Source organism: Leptinotarsa decemlineata, unplaced genomic scaffold (genome assembly GCF_025532065.1).
Source record: "Leptinotarsa decemlineata unplaced genomic scaffold, Ldec_3_MD MMD2_P_RNA_scaffold_5, whole genome shotgun sequence".
Classification (NCBI taxonomy): Eukaryota; Metazoa; Arthropoda; class Insecta; order Coleoptera; family Chrysomelidae; genus Leptinotarsa; species Leptinotarsa decemlineata.
Genome location: NW_027412532.1, coordinates 8,478,980 through 8,503,129, shown reverse-complemented (window position 1 = coordinate 8,503,129; position 24,150 = coordinate 8,478,980). Strand labels below are relative to the sequence as shown.

Here is a 24,150-nt window from a genome sequence, read left to right as displayed (position 1 = left end):
AATTGACCGAGAATGTGAAAGTAGTTGTTTGGAAGGCTTTTTTTCTTTCACTTCGCTTGCAAGAAAGTTTTATGCATATAATCTAGACATCTCTATGAAATTGTTGGACTTGCTTCCTTCATTTCTTCAAAGAAGAACCAATTTTTGTTTTCCAAGTGTTCTGTGTCACCTTACCTTTTTCACGTTTAGGTCACTTACTTCTTTTATCTTCTTTAGGTAACGTATCAATTTACTCTTTTCACGTTTCGGGTCACTTTGTCATTTTACCTTCTTTCGTTATAAGTTACTATATCTTTTTTATGTTTCGAGTCACTTTGTATGAAGATGGAGAAAAGAAAGCCAATTTTTTTCCATAAAACTAATCTCTCCTAAAAATATACTTTTTTAAATTTATCTTCATCACTTTCCGAGTTAGTTTACTTTTCTCAAGTTCCGTGTTTCTTTACGTTTTTTACGTTCCGTGTTTCTTTACGTTTTTTACGTTCCGTGTCATCCTCCGTTTTTAGTGAGAAGTTTTCACATCCACTGTGTTGATGAAGTAGAGGAATGGGAAATGATAAATAAAATTAAATAAATGTAATCCTCAATCCGAAATGGACAACATTTTCATTTCTTTCCGTATGAAATGACTTACTCAGGAAGTAGTAGAGTTATGACTAATTAGGAAATAATGAATCAAAGTGAATCAGTTTTCCAGTCAGAGAAAGCTACTTTTATCAATGAATTGATAAATAAAATGAAGAATCAGTTCAACAACAAGCCAGAAGATGTAATAGAGACGGAACCGGAAGCAACGTTTAGTGAGGTCTGTTCAGATTATTGTCCAAAGGAAAGTGGGAAGGATGAATCTGAAAAATGTCCAAACTTGAAAAACGAAAGCATGAACGATACTATCGGAGATCTGAGTGGAAAACCGAGACTAGTACTGCATTTCAAAAAACCAAACAATGAATCTCCTATTAAATCCAAAAATAGCTCGCCGACCAAGAGGTCAGTTAGACTCAAAAGCAGTTCCTCAGACGAAAAAAAGGAGGAAAGTCCAAAGCGTTCTTCTAGACGTAGAAGTAAGGATTGTAGAGAGTCTGTACTACAAAGTGCTATAGCGAGAAAAGAAAAATCTTATAATGAATCTGTGAAACCTCAAAGACTATCAAGACAACTAAAACCAACACAGAAAATGCTAGAAAATATCGCTTTTGCCAGACAAGAGAAAAAGGTCAAGTCTTCAAGAAATCCAGAGAAAAGTATAGACAATGGTTTGCAAAGTTCAAGCGAATGGAACAGTAACAAAAGAAATAAGAAGAATAGCAAATCTAGGGGTAAGGAATCCAAGAAATTCAAAACTGGATTAACAAGTGAAAAAGACTCTGAGTCAGATGAAAGTTTTTCCAGTGATAGTGAAAAGAATTTGGAGATAGTCAAGGAGGCTACCAGGAAATCTCATAGAAAGTCTATTAAGTATGTGCAACGCAAGGCTTAATATTACATTTCACAAATTATACATGTTTGATTTTAGCTTATCAAAGGATGAGTCTGGAGATCCACCTGATCCTAGTCCAAACATTGCTGATCAAGCAAATGATTTCCCAGATGACCCCGAATGTTCCTCAGTTGGAGCCCAGTTGATTGCTGCCAAGTTGTGTTTGTGCACACAAAAAACTTCGCTTTACTGCCCCCCAAACGAAAATGGTAAGTCAAAGGTTGGTTAAATTTGTCATTGTTTGTTATTCAATCAAACTCTTAAAACTGTAATAATCATTTTCATTTTAGATATTATACATTGCTCAGCTGTTGACAGTATTGGTGAAAAACTGATTGGTTGTAGTAGAGAAGTGAATATTGAAACAACTCCTTTATTGAGACCATCACAAAGAGTGCCGTATCTTACTCTATGTGAACTGCACAAAAACAGGTTGATTCGACATAACTGCTGTCCAACTTGTGGGATTTTTTGTACTCAGGTTGGTGTATTTTCAAAAATAAAAGACTAATATTATTATCTAAACCTTTTAATTTCAATTAATCTAACGAAAACTGCATTACTTTGTAATGAAATTAGATTGGTTGGATTAACTTGGTATTTTTGTTTTTTCAAGGGGCGTTTTGTGGAATGCGATGCCAAACATCAGTATCATCGAAATTGTCAAATCTACATTGGCAATGTAGAGTGTTGTCCACACTGTGGTTCAACCGCTCCCTGTCAAGATATATTAATTAAGATGCAGTGTTCTAACAAACCTGTTTTCCTTCCTGTTCAAAAATCCCACTGGTAAGTCAACTGCAATATTTTCGGTAGGGAGAATATACTACTCTGAATATTTTTTTCAACTAATAGTTATCATAAGGAAATATTACAATGAATTCAGGAGGAATTTTGTCTGGTAGTTCAAATTTTTTGTTATGTTGTGAAAAGTAAACCCCAATATCCTAAATTGTGATGTTAGTGTATCTTTGAAAACAAAATCTAAAAAAAAAAATCTTTAGTGCATTTTACTTCAAATACTTCATACTTTTTCTAGAAAGAATATGATGTGAAAGTGTAAATAATCTCAAAATTTTGTTGTGCTCCGTCTTTTGGTTACCCATAAAAGTGATTATGAGAAGAGGAAGACATATGTCTACGCCTGAAATTTTGAAGAACACTAGAAGTTTGATATTTTTTCCATGTAAATGAAATTTTTACAGGAATTCTCTTCATATATTGCATCATGTAGTGTCCCTGTGAATGACATCTATTTGATCCAATCCATTACAAATGTTTTGAGTACTTACTGTATAACAAAAAGTAATATCTGTGTAATTCATTGTTTATATCCTCGAAAGTTGTGGTTTTTAATGTTTTCTTTTTCAGTGTGTGTATCAAAAAGAAACATATGTGCTTAAACCACACATCTTTGTAAAAAGATTTCATTTACTCAATTACTTTCTTTGACAGTTACCTAAATGTTTTTGATATATTCCTGTTTCTTATAATAGAGATCAAATACTTTTTTTTTAATTGAGTTTTTAGGAAAAGAAGTACACTAATTTTTAATGAAGAAAACTTTTTGAATTTCACTGCATTCAAAAACAATTCAATACCTTGAGTTGTGGGTTATGATCTGCTTTATCAAGATAGTTCAATTACTAATGTATCATAAAAAAACATTAATTTCCAACTCAACATTATTTTTCTTTTGTAATGGCAAGAATCAACATTACACTGTTTTTTATTTTTCTTCCTCTAAATTGTATTTTTTAGCTTAACCTCTATAGATTTTGATTTCATAAAAAAAGTTGTGCCCACTTCATACATAAAATGGCCCCACTTCACGCAATATAAAAAATTCAGCTGGAGGTATAAGAGGGAAGGAAGGATTAATGTTTTATTGTTGTATTCTACTCTTAAGGTCTGTAAACCTCTAAATTTAATATATTTTTAGAGTAGTATGTGATCCCAATTGCATTGTGTCGGTTGTGTGTTTCAAAAAACATTTTTCATTTGATTTTTTTTGTATCAATTGTAGTATGTTTTGCGTATTCATCAATTCAGGTTCTAAGAGGAAATGAATGAAAGTGTTGCTGTTCATGATCTTGTCATTTTCAAGCTGAATTGTTACTTCCTTAGCAAATTCTCTATTCAAGATTAGCATTTTTTCATTCAAACTTCAACAATGAAAGTGATAATATTGTTTACTAACAGGATATGTTATACATTTTTATTTCAATATGGATTATTTGATTTATATTCATCAAGTTATATTCTGAAGAAAATTCATTGAGGAATAAATTCATGTGAATCATTTATCAAAGTAGTACGAACCTTTATTTTTTAGGCGATAAGCCAATTTAATTTCATCTTCATCTCGTAGGTCTTTAGGAAATGACAGATCTGAAGTAGCGAAAATCATTTATTTTGATTTTCTTGGTGAAATTTGTTCTTTTCAGATTGGCACAGCTTACCATGCAACTAACTTTTGAAACACTCGCTACCTACTTATTTTTCCAAATTTCAAAATTATGTATATATTTGGCATTTAATCCGATTTTAGCCAGTCAGCTAAAATGACTTTTCCGAATAACAAAGAAAACCCCAAATGTCCAACCCCCTTGTTACTTCCAATGGAAACCTTCCAAGTTTTTGATACAGCTCTAGTGAATGGACAAAACTTCACAGAGAATGATGTCATCGATGCAGTTAGAGATGAAGACATTACCAAATTGGCTTCCATTATAGGTAAAATAGTTTTTCTTATTAGTTATAATCATAATATGTGTGAAAATAATTTTATTTGTGGGTGACATATATAGTTGTAATTTCTAATAACATTATGTGTATTTAAGGTAACTACATAAAACTGGATATTTGAAATAGTGTGAAATAGTTGATTATTTTGAGAAAAACCATTTTCAACCACTTTGAAACAATACACCAATAATGAATATAAATTCTTTTCCATATTTACAGAAGCATCATCTAGATCTATTGAAATATCTGTAAAATCAAAAAACTAGAAAATTATATAACAAGGTCAAGTATAGTCACAACATTACAAATTCCACTTCTCAGGAAAACCCATTTCCAAAGAAGTCTTTTTTATTATGGCCCAAAATTTTTCAACCTTCTTCCTGATATCCTGAAAACTATAAATGGTATAGAAAATTCTAAACTGACTTGATAAGTTATACATGAAGAAAGCCAATCCATTTCTAAAATGAATACTGTTCGCCTTTGCTATCATTCACTTGAAATACACAATTCAGCTGGTTGTGCACCAACCAGCTGAATTTACTGATACCATATCTGTTATTTATTCAAAACTCACCACATGTTGACATATTTCTCTACACATTAGAATGTTTTCCAATTTTACAGCTTCCGACACAATAGACATGCACTTCAGGTTATCTGACTTCAATGATGGGACTCCTTTACATTATGCTGCACAAAAAGGTTTTCTGAAAGTATGTCACTTGCTTGTTTCCTCAAGTTTGGAAGTGGATGATTTTGATAAGGAACAAAATACACCCTTGATGTTGGCAGTGAGCTCGAATAATAACGATGTGGTGCAGTATCTTGTTAGAACTGGCGCTAGCATAACAATTAAGGTAGGTAGGTACAGAGTGTGAGTTAAATTTATACTCATACTCAAGAAACTACATTGTTTTTTTGCCAAAATATTTCATAAATTTTACACAATGATTGTAGGACTGCTTTGTTCACATTTGCTTTTATTCTGTGAATGAACTTTTAGAATAAGACCAATTTTGATGGTGCATATATTTATATTCCATAACTTCCAGATTTTCAATTTGTTTCACTGCTTGAACGTAATATTCATTCTACAATATCATATGACTTCATTTGTAAAAGTATCATCTATTTAAGCACAGTTTCTTGTTCAGGGCACCGACGGAATGACTCCTTTACATGTGGCCGCCAAATGCGGAAATCTAGGCGCTTGTAAGATTCTCCTTCAAGCCGGAGCGACTATCAAAAACTACGTCAACTGTCAAGACGACGGCGGATGGACGCCTCTGGTATGGGCTTGCGAAAACGGATACGGGGAAGTCGCGGATCTGTTGATAAACAAAGGAGCCGATCCTTTGCTTAGGGACGTCGAGCACAACGAAGCCTTGCATTGGGCTTCGTTCAGTGGAAGTTCTCATATCGTCGAGTTACTTCTGAACAAAGGTTGTAACGTCAATACTGTTAACGCACATGGGGAGACGCCGCTGTGAGTATAACATTCTATATTTTTACCACTTTTATCTGTAACTGTAATTTTACAATCACCACTCATTTTATGAATTATAGAATCTACTTATAGTATCTCGCTATAATATAACTGATATTTTTAAAGTGAACTTTATTCTGTTTAGCATTTATTTGCTCTGTACTAATGAGTTTGACATTCTATTTTATATAGATAAGATACTAAGTAGTATAAATACAATTTTAACACAGTTAAAAAATGTCTGTCAACAGGAACTTTTTCTCAGGACAATAAACGTATTTCCCTCTTTCTCTCTCATATGAAAAAATCAAGTATCAATTTTTTGAATACACTGACCCGTTTCTTGGTGAAAATCAAATGAACCATTCATGAGCATTACTACCCTACATTGCAGTGTCACTTTCAAGTTTTATGACTTGTTCATAATTTTATCGAATCATAATTATGCTTTCTTTCTTTTTCCAGGCATATTGGTGCAAGAGAAGATAGGTATAATTCTGTGATAGTACTGTTGGCAAGAGGGGCAAACGTATTTTTAGTTAACAAAAACAATGAAACTCCTCTTGAATGTGTACCTGAGGAAGGGGTATGTTACAGTGTCATAGCCCTTAACGTTCAAATGCAATCCATCACTGGTTGTGAAGGCACAAAATATAAAACGATTTTATCTAAGTAAGTTATCATCTTTTGTCAGTTGAAATTTTATTTCATCATCCATGTTATTCATTAAAATCTCTAATTACCAGGTGCTTGAGATATTAGTGGATCCTTCTTATGTTCCATACCAGAGTAATACACTCCTCCACTCCTCTTATACTGTATTTATTTTTATTTGAGATAGACCAGACTTTCTATGATAAGAACAGAAGTGAATGTCAATAATAATAATAATTTTATTAGTCTCAAGAAACGCACAGTTTTTAGAAACGTCAATACAATTTCTAAAATAGATTTGAGAAGATAAGATTCGTCAATATTGTTTCTAAAAAATGCTTGTAGATAAATTAGATTCACAAAAAAATACAAGTTAACGAGATAATTGCAATCTTATAAAAATGTACTAAAATGTAAAGCCATGAGCTTTTACAAATTATAAATTGTTTCTTTTCAACCTATTAGCTGTAGGAACAAGGTTTGATTCATTTCTTGTATCATGTTGGTGTATATCCTTGTGATCAACTTTATTCATTAAGTTTTGTTGAACAAGAAGCAGATTTTCATAGACAATAACTGAATATAGGGTCATTATTTTATGTTTTACAAATATTGGTGTACACTTTTCATCATAATTGACAGAGATTGTGCTTCTTACTGCAGATTTTTGAATGACAAATATTCTATTAAGATGTACCTTTGATGCATTATTCCAATTGATTATACCATACCTAAGGACTGAATGAAAAAGTAAATGATATATTGCAAGTGCCGCATTTTGATTTACTATTTTTTTTTATTCTTCTGATAGCAAAAACTGAAAAAGTAAATGATATATTGCAAGTGCCGCATTTTGATTTACTATTTTTTTTTTATTCTTCTGATAGCAAAAACTGTTTTACTAAGTTTACTACACATGCTATTTATATGGTCTATCCATTTCATGTTGGAATCTATTTGTACTCCCAAACATTTGGTAGAATTTTTGTTATCTCAATTTAAGCAAATTGTTTCAAAGAGTTTTTGGTTTTTGTTCATTGAGAATCAAGTTATTTGGTGTGAACTACGATCGAGCTTTCTCTAATATGTCAGTATGGATCATTGAGGATCATCTATTTTATTCCATGACACTAAAAAGCAACTCTGCAATCATGCGTGAACCTCATACAATTACGTTCCTCTGTATACTAAGCACGTGAAACTGGAGAAAATATGAACAAAGGTTCGCCTACTTTTTTAAGAATCAACAGAGACAAAATAAAAACAAATTTTAATGGCCAGAGTCATGATTAATGAGAAAAAAATTCGGACTGGTAGATCGTGATCGAATGGAACCTGAAGAACCAAATGTTTCGTCCGCTACTACGACAGACATCATCAGTGGTATGTGCATTGACTGCACATTATATTTCGACACAAATAAAAAACGAATCGGTGAAAACACCAAGAGTTTCTATGCATCTTGGCGTTTAGGCTCTTGTGATGGAGATGGTGACACTGTATGTTACTACTGTTATTACTGAAGTATGGATAGCATAGTTTGGTTAATTTTAATGTCTCGAATGTCATGTTTACCCAAGTGCAATATTTGAAACATCAAAAAAAAAGTTGGTCAGAAGTGTTCACCTTGTTTCATCTAGTGATTATTACATTAAAGATTTTTTGTTTCCAGTGACATATCTAAGGGAAGAGAAATGAATCCCATTCAATGTGTCAACACCTTCGATGACGAATCGGAACCAAAAAATTTCGTTTACATCACAAAAAGTCACATTAGTACTGATGGATATAACATCGATGACAAGCTATCCCTGATGCAATCATGTAGTTGTGAAGAGAGATGCACAAGTGATTATTGCGAATGCGGGAAATTATCTCTCGGGTGTTGGTATGATGAGGAAGGAAAACTTTTACCGGACTTCAATTTTGCAGGTATTTGAATAAAACTAGATTGTCTATGAAGAAAATTTCATCTCAAACTTTGAAGGTCACGAGAGACTAACGACTCTTTAAATTTGATCAATTAGTAATTTATTTATTTTTAATTCATTTTTTCTAGATTCGCCAATTATATTTGAGTGTAACGATGCGTGTTCCTGTAATGCCATAACTTGTCGAAACCGAGTAGTACAAAGGGGGTTGCAACAAAGATTCCAACTGTATAAGACTGATTTGAAAGGCTGGGGCGTGAAAACGCTCAGGTTTATTCCAAAAGGAAGCTACGTCTGTGAATATGTAGGGGAGATATTGACTGATGTGGAAGCCGATCGGAGAGAGGATGATACGTTTTTCTTCGATTTGGATAATAGGGTGAGACCTTTTTTTGAATAATAATGCAAAGATGCATATAAAATGAGCATTTCGACTGGGCAGTACCATTGTAAAAGTAAAACTGTTAAAATCAGTTTTTCCATGAGCCAGTGTTTGTCCCCTCACAAACGGCAGCTCTCAGATGTCGCAACTTGTGTGAGCCAAGGATTAAAGAGGTTTTACATCCCACCGTGCGATTTTTAGCACGGCTGCTCCACGTTTCACTTGAAGACTTTTCTTTTTATCATTATTTTTTCAACAGTCCATGAAATACAAAAAGGAGAACACCAAACTTTTTTGCCAACTTATTTTCCACTAGATAAAACTAAAGCAGAAAGCCATGCACTCATGAGACTGAACTGTTTGGCTTTGCCATCTATAGATCTCATCAGTGGTATTCGGTTGGATAATATGTGCAGTGTTTATGCTATCTGTTTGTAAAGAAAATATTCATCTGGTCTCCCTTACAATGTGGCCTATTATACAGTGCTAGTCAAAAGTCCCCTCCCCCCCTCGTATCTTTGGAACGGGTATACTTATAATAATGAAATTTGGAGGGTGGAAATAAACGGATGTAGGCTTCTTAACTGGTCATAACAGGTGACGCAATAGTCATAAATGACGTCACAAGGCCACTGTGACCAAAAATTTTAAATGGGACCCTATGGCAAGTGACAGCTCGTTTGAAAGGTATTGAAAATACCTATTCAGTCATACCAATTTTGTTTGGGTTTCGGCTGATTTTGATTGATAAATTGAAGAAATACGAAAATTATTGTTTCGCATTTAATTAATAAAGATTTTAAAGTACGCCTCTGGTTCATTGTCAAAAAGGTTGACGTGTTTGAATTATCTACTTGTCAAAAGTGTTTATACCTTGAAAATTTACCTAAGCTATTGTTTAACGAGACGTTTAAGTGTTTACATAGGCAAAATGGTACGTACTGTAGCCGACAAAGTAGCAGCTATCTTAATAATTGGTGAATGTAGAAACAATTTCCATGCAGCGGAACGACTGTTTAATGAGAGGTACCCCGATCGCCCTATATCGAGGGTTTATTTGAGGGAGCTTCTTCGGAAGTTTGAAGCATCAGGTAGTGTTCAAGATGCCAAACGATCTGGTCGACCAACAATTAGTGATGACAAAAAAATTGACATACTTGGAGAAATGGTAGTGAACCCTACTTCTTCCACAGCCCAAGTTGCGTCTATCTGTGAAGTCAGTCAAAGGACAGTACATAGGGTGTTGGCTAAAAACAAATTCCATCCATACAAATTAAAAATGGTGCACCAACTTTAAGATGATGACCCCGACCGAAGACTAGAATTCTGTGAAACTATGTCCGATAAAATGAACCAACAACCAGGCTACATACAGACAATTTGTTTTAGTGACGAAAGTACTTTCTTTCTCAATGGAAATGTTAACACTCAAAATGTGAGGTATTGGAGTGACACAAATCCTCACATCTTTCGTGAAAAACATACTCAATTTCCAGAAAAAGTAAATGTTTGGGCAGGTATTTTGGGAAACCACATAGTTGGGCCTCTTTTTCTCAATGCTAACTTAACCGGTGAATTGTATCTGGAGATGTTACAAACTGATATTGAGGCGTTAATTCTTGAAATTCTAGAAGATAATCCAGATGAATTCGACAACTTGGAAATAACGTTTCAACAAGATGGTGCTCCTGCACACTATTACGGTGCAGTAAGACGTTACCTAGATGAAGAATATCGTGGTAGATGGATTGGACGACGAGGTTCGATCGAATGGCCAGCTCGGTCACCGGACCTTACACCATTAGATTTTTTTCTATGGGGGTACTTGAAATCTAAGGTTTACGCTACAGCACCTGACAGTATTGCCATTCTGAAACAACGAATTGTTGAAGAATGTAGGGCAATTTCCGCTGACACACTGGGACGAGTACGACAAGAGTTTAGCAATAGGATGCATTACTGCCAGGAAGTAGATGGAGCAAATTTTGAACACTTATTATAAGAACTGGTTCTTAAATCTTTATTAATTAAATGCGAAACTATAATTTTCGTATTTCTTCAATTTATCAATCAAAATCAGCCGAAACCCAAACAAAATTGGTATGACTGAATAGGTATTTTCAATACCTTTCAAACGAGCTGTCACTTGCCATAGGGTCCCATTTAAAATTTTTGGTCACAGTGGCCTTGTGACGTCATTTATGACTATTGCGTCACCTGTTATGACCAGTTAAGAAGCCTACATCCGTTTATTTCCACTCTCCAAATTTCATTATTAGAAGTATACCCGTTCAAAAGATACGAGGGGGGGAGGGGACTTTTGACTAGCACGGTAGAGCCAAGTGGATGGGTCAAAAACATTGATTCCCCAGCACATTTTTGAGTTAATATCCACTTACAGATGCTGTTTTGGTAAACACTAGATACTTTCCTACCATAGATGGCCAACCGAGTCAAAGACTGCGTATATGCCATCAAGACTTCTGGGCCTAGAACCAAACAGAATTGGATATGAAATTGAAAGATCTTTCAAATAGGTTGTTACTTAACTTTTACCTCCATTTGCAATTTTTGTTTGCTAACGGGAGAGGGTGAATGAAGATGATGTATTAAATGCAATGCATATTAACTTTCTCAAACAAAGCCCAACTTGAGTGGGTGTGAAAAAAATCATTTTGTTTAATTTCAGGGTTTGGAGTCATTTTGCGTAGATGCCAAGTATTATGGTAATTTTGCCAGATTCATCAACCACTCCTGCACGCCAAACTTACAACCCATTAAAGTATTCACAGATCACCAGGACTTGCGATTTCCCAGGATAGCACTGTTTGCTTTTAAAGATATTACCTTGGGCGAAGAATTAAGGTAGGGGGATATTACGATTTGATATTGATTTCAATGGTGTTTTATGACTGAGTTGTGTCAATGAAGTCATTTTTTGGGTTTGTTGACATGGTCTGCTGGTTTTTAGTGTTTGAAATTTTGTCTAGAAATGCAGTAGACACCATCAAAGGACATACTACATTGTTGATGGTTTGGATATTCAGTAATTGACCCGAACTTACACAGTTTAATGTGATTTTCTCTGAAAAATTTACAAAACTGCCACATGTTCCGCCATACAGTAGCTTTTTCAAACAGAACTAATAAATTACTCCTGAATTAATTTTTTTTTTACTCGAGAAACAAGCTGTTACCTATAGCCTAGTTCCTTGGGCCATAAAACATTTTCAAGTACCTGTTCGATAGGCGTACATAATTGAGTCGTATAATCATGAATTCAAAACTCTTGTGTATTGTTGTGTGTGCAAACTCTGAACAATCTAATAATAATCTTTCTTTATTTCAGAAATAGGTTTCCCTAATATACAATAAAAAAAAAATAGGAAAAGATAGAACAGAAAAAGTAACTAATATATGCTATTCAGTAATTTTAAAACTATTACAAGTAACAATAAATAGTTCTATCGCTCCGTGCTATTATTTTACAAATAATATTCATTATTTCTACTTAGTAATGCTAGTTATATAGGTAACATTAGAAGATTTATACCGAAACAATTCAAATATTTCACAATCAAAACTAACATATAAAACATAGATTTACAACTTTATCCAAATGTAAGTTATGTTTCTTTTATATATTTTAACAAATGTCTTTTGAAGACATTTATTGATAAACAGTCTTTTACGTCAGTTGGTAGGTCATTAAATTTAATGAAGCCTTTGAAAAATACTGAATTCATACTACTTTTAAAATTTGTTCTGACAATATGTAGATTGCAGTTATTGCGAGTATAGTGTTCATGGATTTCATAATTGTAGTTGACCATATTCATGAAATAAGAAGGAGACAAATTATTTATTATCTTATAAATAAATATCATTGCGAAGTACAGTAACCTTTGTAATACGGGCAGCCACTGAAGGGTGGATAACATTGAATTTATTGGTGTGTATCTATTACATCTCAGAATAATTCTCATGCCTCTATTTTGCAATTTCTGCAGTTGATTAATTTTATTTAAGTTCGTAGAGTATATGATTGATGCACAATAGTCAAAATGAAGCAAAATAATTGCTTTATAAACTGTTATTTTAGTGGCTGTTGATAAATTACTAGCAATTCTTGAAAAAAAGTATAATTTTTTTGAAATTTTTTTATGAACATAGTCGAAATGGCTATCAAAAGAAAGTGTATTGTCGAGTTGGACTCCTAAGTATTTTATATTTGTGACGATCTCAATTTTCTTGTTATCAATATTTATGTCTAAATTATTTATCCCAATTTTGTTGTATTTAAATTTATTAGTAATTATCATGGCTTTGGTTTTAGTTACATTTAATTTCAATTTATTGATATCGAGATATCTTTTAAACACTGACTAAGATGGAATTCATTTTGTGAATAGCTCTATACAAGTCTGTATCACTACATGCTAATAATGTATCATCTGCGAACAGATTTATGAATTCACAGTCCACAAATAAGTTAATATCATTAAGATATATTATGAAAAGCAGTGGACCTAAAACACTACCTTGAGGAACACCCTTGTCATTTGTGATTTCATTTGAAAATGTATTGTTAATTCTTACCCTCTGCTTTCTATTAGACAAATAATCATAAAACTAATTGAAGGTCTGACCGCCTACACCATATCTCTTGAGCTTAGCAAGAAGAATATTTCTATCAATTGTCTCAAAAGCCCTTTTCAAATCGAGAAACACAGAAACAACATATTTGTTGTGCTCTAGTTCATTATTAAATTTACTTAATGACAACTGGAGTGCTAACATGATCACTGCAGACAACAAGAGCTCTGCTTTCTGCTACCTCATCGTCTTTGATAGAGTAGAGTAGAGTAAAGTACTTTATTTGACCATTTTACATACTATAGTACATTTATGGCAAGTCATGAATACAGAAGTTCTTGTTCGGAGTTACATAGATAAAATGATATAATAAAAGTAAAGAGTGTATGTTTTTTAAAAGTATTAATATAAAATCAATAAAATGGTTATTCAGTGAGGTCTTTCACGTCAATATATACCTCAATGTTATAAAAACAGCGTTGGAGATAAAACTTTTTAACAGTAAATTTGAATTTTACAAGGCTCACTTCAGAGATGAGCGAAGAAGATTATACAAATGTAAGTTTAGTGAATTTCTGTTCAGTTGAAGTTTGGTGACAATGTTTACCATAATTGTAGACAAAAACTCAGGCATAAAAACCCGGAAAATAACTCTAACAAAGTTATCTTCAGCCGTGAAATTTTACATTCTATGACTGAGTTTTATATTTTACAGTTTTGATTATGGTAAAAAATTCTGGTTGATTAAATGCAAATCCTTTGCCTGCCAGTGTGGATCTGCTGACTGCAAATATTCTGAAGAAACTATGGTAGAGATGGATGAAGAAGACGTTTCTTGAAGCAATAAAAAATGCAGATGCAACAGTTCCAGGAGAACTAGGGCATTTTTTTTTCCAATTAGAGAAGAAATCGTAGTAGATCTGTTTTTAAATATGGGTAAAGAAATAGAATATTTTTTGTATTCTGTACTGAAAAAAAGTTGATAATTTAAAAAAATGTAATAAATTGTTCCTTTCATTATTTGTAATGGAAACATTTAATAGTATTGCAAATGGTATCAAAAGATTTTTCAAAGTACAAATCGTATATTTGTGAAGTGAATTGTGGCTAGTTTTAATAAAGTTGTATCATTTTAGAAAAAACTATTCTCATGAAAAATCACTTGGTTGAATTTCATCTCATTTTTTCCTGAAGAAAATGAATATTTGTGTGTGAATTGCTGTATATATATATATATATATATATATATATATATATATATATATATATATATATATATATATATATATATATATATATATATACATATATATATATATATACAAATCGTATATTTGTGAAGGTTCATTGTTTCTAGGAATATGTAGGGTGGAATACATTAAATGTTAGGTCTTGTTATGTTTTGATTTGTATTTGTTCTTGGACAAGTGAATTATGGCTTTTGAATTTATGGATGTTTAGGTTGTCCCAGTTTCCTTTATTGACTTGTTTTATTAGTTTGATGTTTTCTGGTGGGTGAAAGTCAAGTTTGTTTTTTATGGCGTGTGTGGCGAGGTTTGATTTATATGTTAATGGGTTTATGTATGCTTTTTTGTGCTCGTTGTACCTTTGGATCAGTTTTTGTTTGGTTTGGCCGATATAGAATTTTTTGTAGTCCGAGTCTACAGCATACAATGCCGTACACTCAGACAGAGATACTAATATTTCCTAAAAACATGAAGTTTTGAAAAATAGGCCCAAAAGCGAAAAAGAAAAACTTAAAAATTGTCATAGCTCATCCAAAAAAATTTGTTATTTTGAAAATTAAGCATTTTACACCCACCTAGGGGAACAACTCACACAGTAAAAATAACAAGAAGCCTAAAGATTCATGAAAGATACTACTTTTCTTTAAAAACAAACTCATCATGTATTGTAATGACTTCAGCCATTTTTAACCAAGTCATTTGCCATTAGAATAGTACAGACTGACTTTCCCTTGACTAATCAAACTGTGAAAACAAAATTCTAATCAGCCAGAGGAATAAAGAGAGGGATACTTTTGAAAATTCTTCTACCTCAAGGAGATGTGAAACAAACATGTTTCATGGTTTTTGAATACTTTGTATTCTAGTTTCTTTACAAAATTAGCAATAATTGAAGAAGCTTTATGTAATGTGAGTCACCAATCAAAACTTTCTAGAATGTTGTGTCCTCAATCTGATGTTATGTAATAAAATGAAAATTGGACCGTGAAATGTGTAAACCACTCCATAAATTTGATTATGTTGGATCTGTAGCTGAGCCATATGACGTCAGTATAAACCCCTAAAGTTTTTAATTTTTCCTAGCTGTCGATTTATTTGGAAAATTGATTTTATTCCTGATTGGACCAAGTTATATGACTGAGTTATTTAAACGAAAATATTTATTGTTAACATAATTTTTTACTTAGCAATTATTATGTGAATGTTTTTAATTACCTGTAAATTTCATTGTATTTATTGGTTGTCCAACAAGTGGATATTGTGTGTATTGTTTTCAATTATCGTTATTTCAGTAAAATAAAGTTGTTTGATTTTTTGTTGCATATCATTAGTATTATCATTTCTTATCCACCTCTTTGCTGAATATTATTGAATACAAGAATATATGGCAATTCAGTTTTACCCACCTACAAAAGTTCAGGTACCAGCTGAAGCACCGCAATGCAACGTTCAACATTTAACAAACAAAAACACTTTATAAATTACACGTTATTTGCGTCTTGGTAATGACCAAATGTCGGCTCGAAAAACTAACCCGAGTTTTTGTATCCTTTGATTTGAACTCTCTGTGAGACTCTATGAGGTATCTTGCATAATTGTCTCTCGGATATAGAATTTTCAGAATAGAAATTTATTTATTCTGAACAACAAACAGAATAGTTTCCACTAACATGATGCACAGTTTTTTTTAAAGATGTTTCTGTTTTAAAGATCTTTATCATTGATCTTTATTCATTGAGTACCATTGATACAGTTAAAATCGATACAAAATATAACAATATGAAACAATAAATAATAAAATGACTATAAAAAATAAATTCGTTATTTTTAACACCTCGACATGTGTTTCGATCACCAAGTGATCATCTTCAAAGAGGAAGATCATTTCCAACAGTTTTAATCTTTCTCTTTGAAGATGATCACTTGGTGATCGAAACACATGTCGAGGTGTTAATAATAACGATTTGGTGTTGGGAAAAAACTCCAGTAATGTTCAAGGAGATAAATTATTTGAGACACGAAATAGATTGTCTCTTCTCTGTCTTACGTCAGGTACAATAAAATCAATAGTATAGAGAATTTCAGGTACTCACAGCGGTCTTTCAATGGTTGCATATTAAATTCTTGTATATAATATCCAACGTGGTATCATCCGGGGAAGTAGTTATTGTCCGGCAGGCATTACCAGAACCTACTGTGTTGGAATGTTCGAAATGTTCATTTTCTTGTAAAATGTGCTTCAATATTATTCACAAAATTAATGGGGTCGAGCCTCCTTCATTATTGTAAGTGGGTGAAACTTATATCTTTCAGTTTTGGTGAAGCATAAATATTTCTAGAAACAGGATGATTTTCCGCCAAATTTTGATTTTTATAAACATTATTTCCAACATTTTTATCATCAGGAGTTTGACTAAAGTTTTGGTAACTCACTCTTTCTTCATTATTTTGAGCTTAACAAATGGGTGAATATAAAAAACACAATTCACGGACAGAAAGTAGCCTTTGTCATATTTGAAATTGTTGATGGTCGTCATTTTGAGTGAATTTCTCAACATCGCAATGTTTTTCAGTCAGAGAAACCAGAAGGCAAAGCAGAGAGGCGGTTGAAAAAAATTTTTGAATGAAACAAACACATTTAGATGTTTTAGGAATCATCTAAGTTCCTTCTTTCAATTTGATGAGTGTCACTGAAAAGTTGTGTACATTATTTTAACCGAATTAATTTTCCAAACACAATAAAGTTCAACATACAAGTACAAAAATTGTTATTTTATTGATCGTTGAATACACAAATTCTTGTTTTTTCCATTACAAATAACCATTGAAAAACATATCCATATTCTATAACTTTATTCATTATTTTCCAATAATACAAATACAATAACCTTGGGCCTACATAAAAACTATGTAAATAAGTATGTAAAATAAATAAAAATCACAAATTATAATACACTAGTTATTCCTTACACTTCGAAATACATAAAAATAATATTTTGAAAACTACAAAGGTTCATCATAAAATTCTGGAAATGTTAAAGTTCCTTAAAAATAACATCAACTCATTCACTTTGAACCCTTCTACAAAAAGTAAGGCATGAATATATACTTGAAAAATGTATTTGAACTCAAAAACAACCAATTATTATATTTTCAGAACTGTATGACGCCCTATTGCAACAAATGAATTTATTTCTATACAAATGTAGTATGTGTCAAAATATTTTGTCCTGATCCACCATCTTTTGTGAGAGGATAGTCACCTAATTCCCAAAATTCTCTTGTAAGAATATTCTTGATTAAGGATTCTGGCATTGCAATTATTTATAAATACTTATTCCCCTCAACAGGTAGTGAATCAGACAAATCTTTAAACATACTCAAAACTATAAAATCAATATAAGTTTTTCACTGCTACAATAATATAAAGAAATTTAAATATATCATAATTCTGTAAATATCTGAAGAGAGGGTGTTTCTCGTGTTCTTGAATTGACAAGCAATTTAGAAAAACAATTGTGTAGCTCCAGATATTTCTCAATTACTGTAATTTTCTCGAAAGCCAAATTCAAATTTGCACAGCCCAAGCGGTTGAATACTAAAAACATCCTTCAAAATTAGAAAATATCTATCACTGGAAGCCCAAAATGTGATTGTGGTGTGTGATTTTAGATGCGTAGGCTCTTCAAGTGGTTTGCGTTTATAACACGGTCAAAAATTCGGTTGGACATTTTCAAACTTGTGTGTGAGAAGCTTGCTAATAATTCAATTTCACAGTGCTGCATTTGATGCCTATTTTTATTTTTGTTCAAAGGCACACTCCTATTATCAGTTCTATCATAAATTTAAGTATTAATTAGGTTCAAGATATGCTTCTACTGATATAATCGTTCAAATCCCTATTTTCAATTAAATTCACCGAAACAATTGACTGTAATAGGGAGACCAACAAAACAACGAAATGTGGTGTATCGAAAATATGTGCAATTGAGCAAATTCAGAAGAATAATTTATTTTGTGACATCAATTTGAACAAAAATCTTGTGTTATCACAAAGAGTGGTCGCAGACAAATTGACGTTCGCAGGAAGCTATTTTTCATGTTCACCATTTGATTACTCTCAGAAATTCATAGTAGTTTGAAGGGGTTGTCTAGATTTTAAAAAGGAACTCAAATCAACATGTGTGAGACATGGAAAATTGGTTTCAACATAACAAAAGATAAATTTTCAAATTTTGTTATACTTTCTATAAGTACATGCATATAATCAAACAAAATAATGTCAATTGTTTCAAAAAATAATTTTCAGTTATAGAGTTACAAATCTAACATTGAAAGTTAAAATATGAAAATCAATTTTTTTCAGTATCAGTTTCATTTGATCGTTAAAGTTCATCAATTGATTTGACACAAAGCTAAAGACTGTTATTTTGTGTGGCTTTTAAAAATTCATCTAGATACAGGTATCTTGGTAAAATATGTCCACACTTTTTTTTTTCTGAGTTTCTTTTCATTCTGTATTCCTTTCAAATTAATGAGGTGGTATTGATTTGATTTTCATATTTGTTATAGATAAGACACACCAGTCCCAAAATAACAAGAAATAGCTATTTTGTTTCACAATCAAGGGACTACATGAATCCCCATAACGAACCTTGCATAAATATCTGATGACCCTTTTTGTAAAGAAATTGCATACAGTTTCTCTAGAATCAAATTCCATAACATAAATGGAACTCATTTTGAGCAAAATAAACATATCTTGTAATAGTAGTATATTGATTGCTAATAACATCTTTTCTGTCGATAAAATGGCATACTTCAGTGGGAAAAAAGCTTATATTCAGTTTAATGTTTAATTCGAAAATCACTTTTCAATTCCATTTTATTTGGCAGGCAAAATTTATAAGAATGAAAAGTTATTAATCTATATTTTCGATATTTTTTCAGAAAGAGGGAGTTTGAAACTCAGAAAAAAGTCACAAAAAAACATACTCCCAATAAAACAGCAAATCAGAAATCGAATAAGTAAAACGTGCATATTTCATCGAAATGGGGTCTACCATTTCAGTCGAAATTTCTCAAGACTCAAAGATCTTCACGAACTCCCAATGACGCCAATTCGATTGGTGAAACCTGCGTCAAAAGAGTGATGCAGTTCTGGACTCTCACATGAAAAATCCCTATTATTCTGGATGATGAATGTTCTGTCTGCCATGTATCATAGATCTATGTTGAAAAATTCTAAAATCGAATGTGAAAATATAAAATATTTTTGTTTTGTAACTCCAAATTGAAGGGCATAAAAATGTATTATGTGATACCATTTAGAAGTGGACATCCTCTAGCAGATAATATATCATGAAGGTTAGAATCTGTAACTGAATTCGGAATTAGGATATTTGTCTTTTCTGGGTCTCTATAATCAAAACTTGAAAAAATATGAACATAATCACTCAAGCAGGTTTTGTAATATTTTTATGCATTTTAACCCCCTTCAGAACCATGAGTCTATCATCTTTCAATGGTGGGTACAGAAAAAAAGCTACCTGATACACAACTCTAAGTTTGTGATAATATTACCATGAACACTAATAATTCTACTCTAATAATAATTAGTAAAATTCGTAAATATAACAAAAGTATAATAGACTCTCAAAATATTCTCATTAATGTTACAGTTTTCACTATAGAACACAATGGAAAAATATATGAATACATTGAAGAATATAAAATTAAAGCTTGACATCCTTATTCGATATAAATATTTGTAGAAATAAAATTCCTCATGTTGAATCAACATGATTTCAAAAATAATTAAACGATGTGAGACTTCATTTCAATCAGAAAGTACTAAAAATGTAGATTACTTTTTTAGGAGAAATCTCAATTCGAGAATTCCACTTTAACTATTGTTAGGGCAAGATAAAAATATTTAAATCATACGAACAATATACTAGGAGTATAATGAAGAAATAAAATATTGTCTCCCAGGTTATTGAACTGGTAGCACCGATAAAATCATTGCTCGTTTAAAAAATAGGAACAGCTCTTATTCATCTTAAAACTAAGTAACAGCACAGTGAGTGAAGAATGGCGTGAATTGGAAAAATCGATTGAAAATTTTCCAATTCAAATTATCTAGTCAGGTTCGTTGAAGATACTTCGTGATGTTTGTGAGATCAAATAATCGATAGGAGAATACTGTGTGATCGAAAATCAACATTTTCAATTTTAGGATCGATAGGTCTTTAGAATCGAAGAAACTTTATCATAGATACAAAGTCGGAAAATTTAGAAAATAGTTTCTCAATTCAGAGAGTATTTAAAGGTCATTTTGAATGTTTGAAAATTCCTAATGGTTTCGAAGATATTCGAAAAGGACTGATATCCGTTATTTGAGGAGATATCAGAAAAAAAACACATTTCCTCGTTGCGAGTTTTCAAACTGTTTCGCCACGGCAAATTTCAGACTGGAAAAAAAATCAGTTTGATGTATCAAACATAATCGGAATTTCTTAAATTTTGAAACAAACTCTGAACTGCTCAATTGCTTCCTAATTTAGGCAACACTGTATCTCTTATGATTGCGGATTTTTACATTCTAGCCCTCCTCATCTCGAAAACATTATAAAAATTGTATTGTAAACAATGATTTGGTTTGTCACGAGTAATAAGAGTTTTTTGTTTGAATCCAGATTCAACAGTTCTCAATTTTTATTTTGGTGTCCTGGGTATTATCAACTATGACCATTAGTCTCGTGCTCTATGTGTGCTATTTTAATAACTACCCGAGTCTCCTAGGAAGTATCATAGCAGTTTGTAGTTCTCTCAGCCAGATACTGAGAACTTATGACCCAAAAATCATGAGCTGGGCTTCCAGTCTAGCACACTATCTCTGCACCCATTATAGTGATACCTTATGTCCAAAGATCATGAGTCGGGCGATTAGCCTAGTACACTATCTCTGCACCCATTATAGTGAGACCTTATGCTCAAAGAGCATCAGTCGGGCGTCCAGTACTGCACACTATCTCTGCACCCATTATAGTGAGACCTTATGATCCAAAGACCATGAGTCGGGCGTCCAGTATAGCACACTATCTCTGCACCCATTATAGTGAGACCTTATGCCCAAAGATCATGAGTCGGGCGTCCAGTACTGCACACTATCTCTGCACCCATTATAGTGAGACCTTATGCCTAAAGATCATGAGTCGGGCGTCCAGTACTGCACACTATCTCTGCACCCATTATAGTGAGACCTTATGATCCAAAGATCATGAGTCGGGCGTCCAGTGTAGCAAACTATCCTTGCACCCATTATAGTCAGAACTTATGACCCAAAGACATGAGTCAGGAGTCCTGTCTAGCACACTATTTCTGCTAAATGAGTCTTGGTTTAAAGAAATATTTGGTAGTTAATACCATCAAATCTTCAGCTCTAGGAAAGTACGAATTAATCTAGTTGATGTGGTTCAGAATACAATTTGGCCAATAACAGTATCTTAAGCTCTTTAGAATAGTTTTAAAACAACTTCTAGTATAAACTGAAAGAGGTATCTTTTAGGAAAGATTAATTGTTGGAAAAGAAAGGTTTTGGTTTTCTACTTCTCCATCTTTATACAAAAAATGTGGGAATCTTTCAAAGGAAGGAAGAAAACAGTCAATTTCAAAAAATTTACTTTATACAAAGATGTGTAGATCATGCAGAAATCAGAGCCACTTTAATTCTCAGCAATATTTGAAACTAAAAATGTATGAGTTCTACCTGCATCCATAAAAATGATGATTTTCAAATAACACTATTAAAAAATATAAACCCTATTATTCATCCTAAGTTTGTCAAAATACATATCATCACAACGAACCTGATAATTTATTCATTTTTAAATATCATTTCATTTGATATCATAGGCCGTCAAGGGGTTGAACTCACGCATACTACTGGCATTTTTAGATCTGACGTATCCCCAGAGTTTCATGGCCTCATCACAATTTTCCTCGATGTATTGTACTTCAGTGTAGTTCAGATCCATCCTCCAATGAAAAGGGGCGTTTTTTGAGTCTCTGAAAGTACTTGATACTCCTCCAACGTTGATCCTAGTGTGCGAGTCGATGAATCTTTTGACGTCTCTGTGGAAATACAGTCCGAGAAAATCGAACAAGTCTTCAACAATTTCTTCAGGATTGAGGGACAAATCTTCGTATCTCAATGCTCTGCAACATAAGGGATGGTGGAATTGAGTATTATCATACATTTTTTTGACATATAGGAAATTTTGTTTTTTATGGAAAGAAAGAAAGAAATTTTATTGGCCCCAAATTACAATATCTGTTGTATTCCTTACTCACACACCCACATACACACATCGGAAAAGTCTAGGGATATTTTAAAAAATGGCAATAATTTTTTTTTAGATCGCTTTAGGGAAAAAAAGTTGACGGGTGATTATTAAACGAATGTAACTTACAACAAAACTTATTAAATAGTCAAAAATATTGAGTGCGCATATAAGCAAAACTAAAAAAAAATATGGCTCTTCTTTGGCACCCCGAAAAAAAATCATAATACAAAAAAAATTGGAATCAGTACAAAGTATGACCTCCACGCTGGTTTATTACGGCCCTTCATCTATCGTGCATCGACAAAATGAGATTGTCAATGTCTTGTTGAGGTACATTTGCCCATTCAGCGATTAAAAGCTCTCTCAATTGAAACGTTGTGTGAATGTTCCCCATATACGGAGTAATTCTTCGTTGAAGCATGTCCCACACATGCTCAATGGGATTCAGGTCCAGCGATTGTGCTGGCCATGGCAATACATCAACTCCTTCGTTGGTGAGCCAGTCATTCACTAGACGCGCGACATGTGGACGAGCATTATCGTGCATTAGGTGGAAGTTTTCACCAACAGCACCAGCAAATGGACGGACGATAGGTAGAAGAATGGTGTCGAGGTACTGTCGAGCTGTGAGGGAGCGATTTGGGAAAACGAGATCGGTTCTGCCGCCGATCATGATTCCGCCCCATAGCATTACTGTACCACCTCTGTATGTGTGGACTTCCTGGACGTGTCTCAAACGTTCATTATTTCCAGGTCGTCTCCACAGTCTTACTCGACGAGAATCTGGATGAAATCCAAATCTGGATTCGTCTGTAAACAAAACTGTGGCCCAATCATTTGCATCCCAGTTTTGATGTTCTTGACACCATTCTAATCTTCTACCGCGATTGCCTCTCGACAAAGGTGGACATCTAAGTGGCCTTCTGTTGTGGAGATCTGCTTCATGCAGTCTATTTCTGACAGTATCACGACCAATGGTTACCTGGGGCGTCTGCTGCAACACGTTAACCAACTCAGGTGCTGTGATTGTCGGTTGTCTTCTTGCGGTTAAGACCAAAAACCGGTCTTGAACTGCAGTTGTAGCGCGTCCTCGTCCTGAATGTTGTTCGGCTGGACTGCCAGTTTCACGGAAACGCCGCCACAATCGACTGATAACACTTTGGGAGACCCCCAAACGAAGAGCTACATCATTTTGTCGCATGCCACCTTGAAGAAGCCCTACAGCTCTATTCATCTCAGCCAATGGTAAGTGATGGCGTTCCATGTTAAAGCACA

At 33.1% G+C, this 24,150-nt stretch overlaps 2 protein-coding genes across 3 annotated transcripts in view; one reads left to right on the top strand and one right to left on the bottom strand.

Annotated features, from left to right (window-relative positions):
- Positions 1-483: 483 nt before the first annotated feature.
- On the top strand, positions 484-15,849 carry LOC111508362 (histone-lysine N-methyltransferase G9a). The gene is made up of 12 exons (XM_023163831.2): positions 484-1,458; positions 1,517-1,689; positions 1,771-1,961; positions 2,097-2,269; positions 4,032-4,216; positions 4,856-5,088; positions 5,386-5,717; positions 6,183-6,389; positions 8,044-8,303; positions 8,431-8,681; positions 11,374-11,549; positions 13,996-15,849. Exons 1-12 carry the CDS (start codon positions 671-673, stop codon positions 14,117-14,119), a joined length of 3,093 nt encoding a protein of 1,030 aa, XP_023019599.2. The 5' UTR covers positions 484-670; the 3' UTR covers positions 14,120-15,849.
- A 1,516-nt stretch (positions 15,850-17,365) lies between these two features.
- LOC111508365 (carbohydrate sulfotransferase 5) overlaps positions 17,366-24,150 on the bottom strand; it is a 36,145-nt gene continuing 29,360 nt past the window's right edge. Inside the window, exons 3-4 of one of the 2 annotated variants that reach the window (XR_012464076.1) lie at positions 21,585-22,747; positions 17,366-21,515 (exon numbers count right to left, since the gene is read on the bottom strand). Coding sequence is in view for 1 of the 2 variants with exons in the window: in XM_074169473.1 (XP_074025574.1) it covers positions 22,429-22,747 (319 nt within the window). In the remaining variant the exon portion in view is untranslated. Of the gene's footprint in view, positions 22,748-24,150 lie in introns of both variants that reach the window. The other variant, XM_074169473.1, reaches the window with a different exon arrangement.